We start from the raw sequence: 521 nt of genomic DNA on the forward strand, positions 1-521 counted from the left end.
TGGCACATTAATTTAGTCTCTTAATTTTTGTCGTGTAGGAATACCAGATACTCCCTTCAGTAAGGACAGAAATGGTCATGTGAAGCGACCCATGAATGCATTTATGGTTTGGGCAAGGATCCACCGGCCAGCACTAGCCAAAGCTAACCCAGCAGCCAACAATGCAGAAATCAGTGTCCAGCTCGGGTTAGAGTGGAACAAACTTAGTGAAGAACAAAAGAAACCCTATTATGATGAAGCACAAAAGATTAAAGAAAAGCACAGAGAGGAATTTCCTGGTAATCAAATGAAATGAACAAAGCCTTTTTCAAATTTCTTTTAAATTTATTTAGATAAAGATTAGGTTAGGTTGAGATGGAAAGACAAAAATGTGTAATTTTTTTCTAATCTAATATGTGCAATAAAGAAAATAATGACTAATATTATAGTAATGATTGAAATGATATTGGGCATAAGTTTCCTTAAGTAGAACCAAGTAAGGGGATATCTGGTCTCATATTTACCAACTAATACAAACCAGG

At 35.1% G+C, this 521-nt stretch overlaps 1 protein-coding gene across 2 annotated transcripts in view; it reads left to right on the plus strand.

The window, feature by feature from the left end:
• SOX30 (SRY (sex determining region Y)-box 30) overlaps positions 1 to 521 on the plus strand; it is a 26,329-nt gene that overhangs the window by 3,124 nt on the left and 22,684 nt on the right. For both annotated transcript variants that reach the window (XM_012650386.1, XM_012650387.1), the window contains exon 2: positions 39 to 278. In XM_012650386.1, the coding sequence (XP_012505840.1) occupies positions 39 to 278 (240 nt within the window). The remainder of the gene's footprint in view (positions 1 to 38; positions 279 to 521) is intronic.

This window comes from Propithecus coquereli, unplaced genomic scaffold, assembly GCF_000956105.1.
Source record: "Propithecus coquereli isolate 6110/MARCELLA unplaced genomic scaffold, Pcoq_1.0 Scaffold322, whole genome shotgun sequence".
Taxonomy (NCBI): Eukaryota; Metazoa; Chordata; class Mammalia; order Primates; family Indriidae; genus Propithecus; species Propithecus coquereli.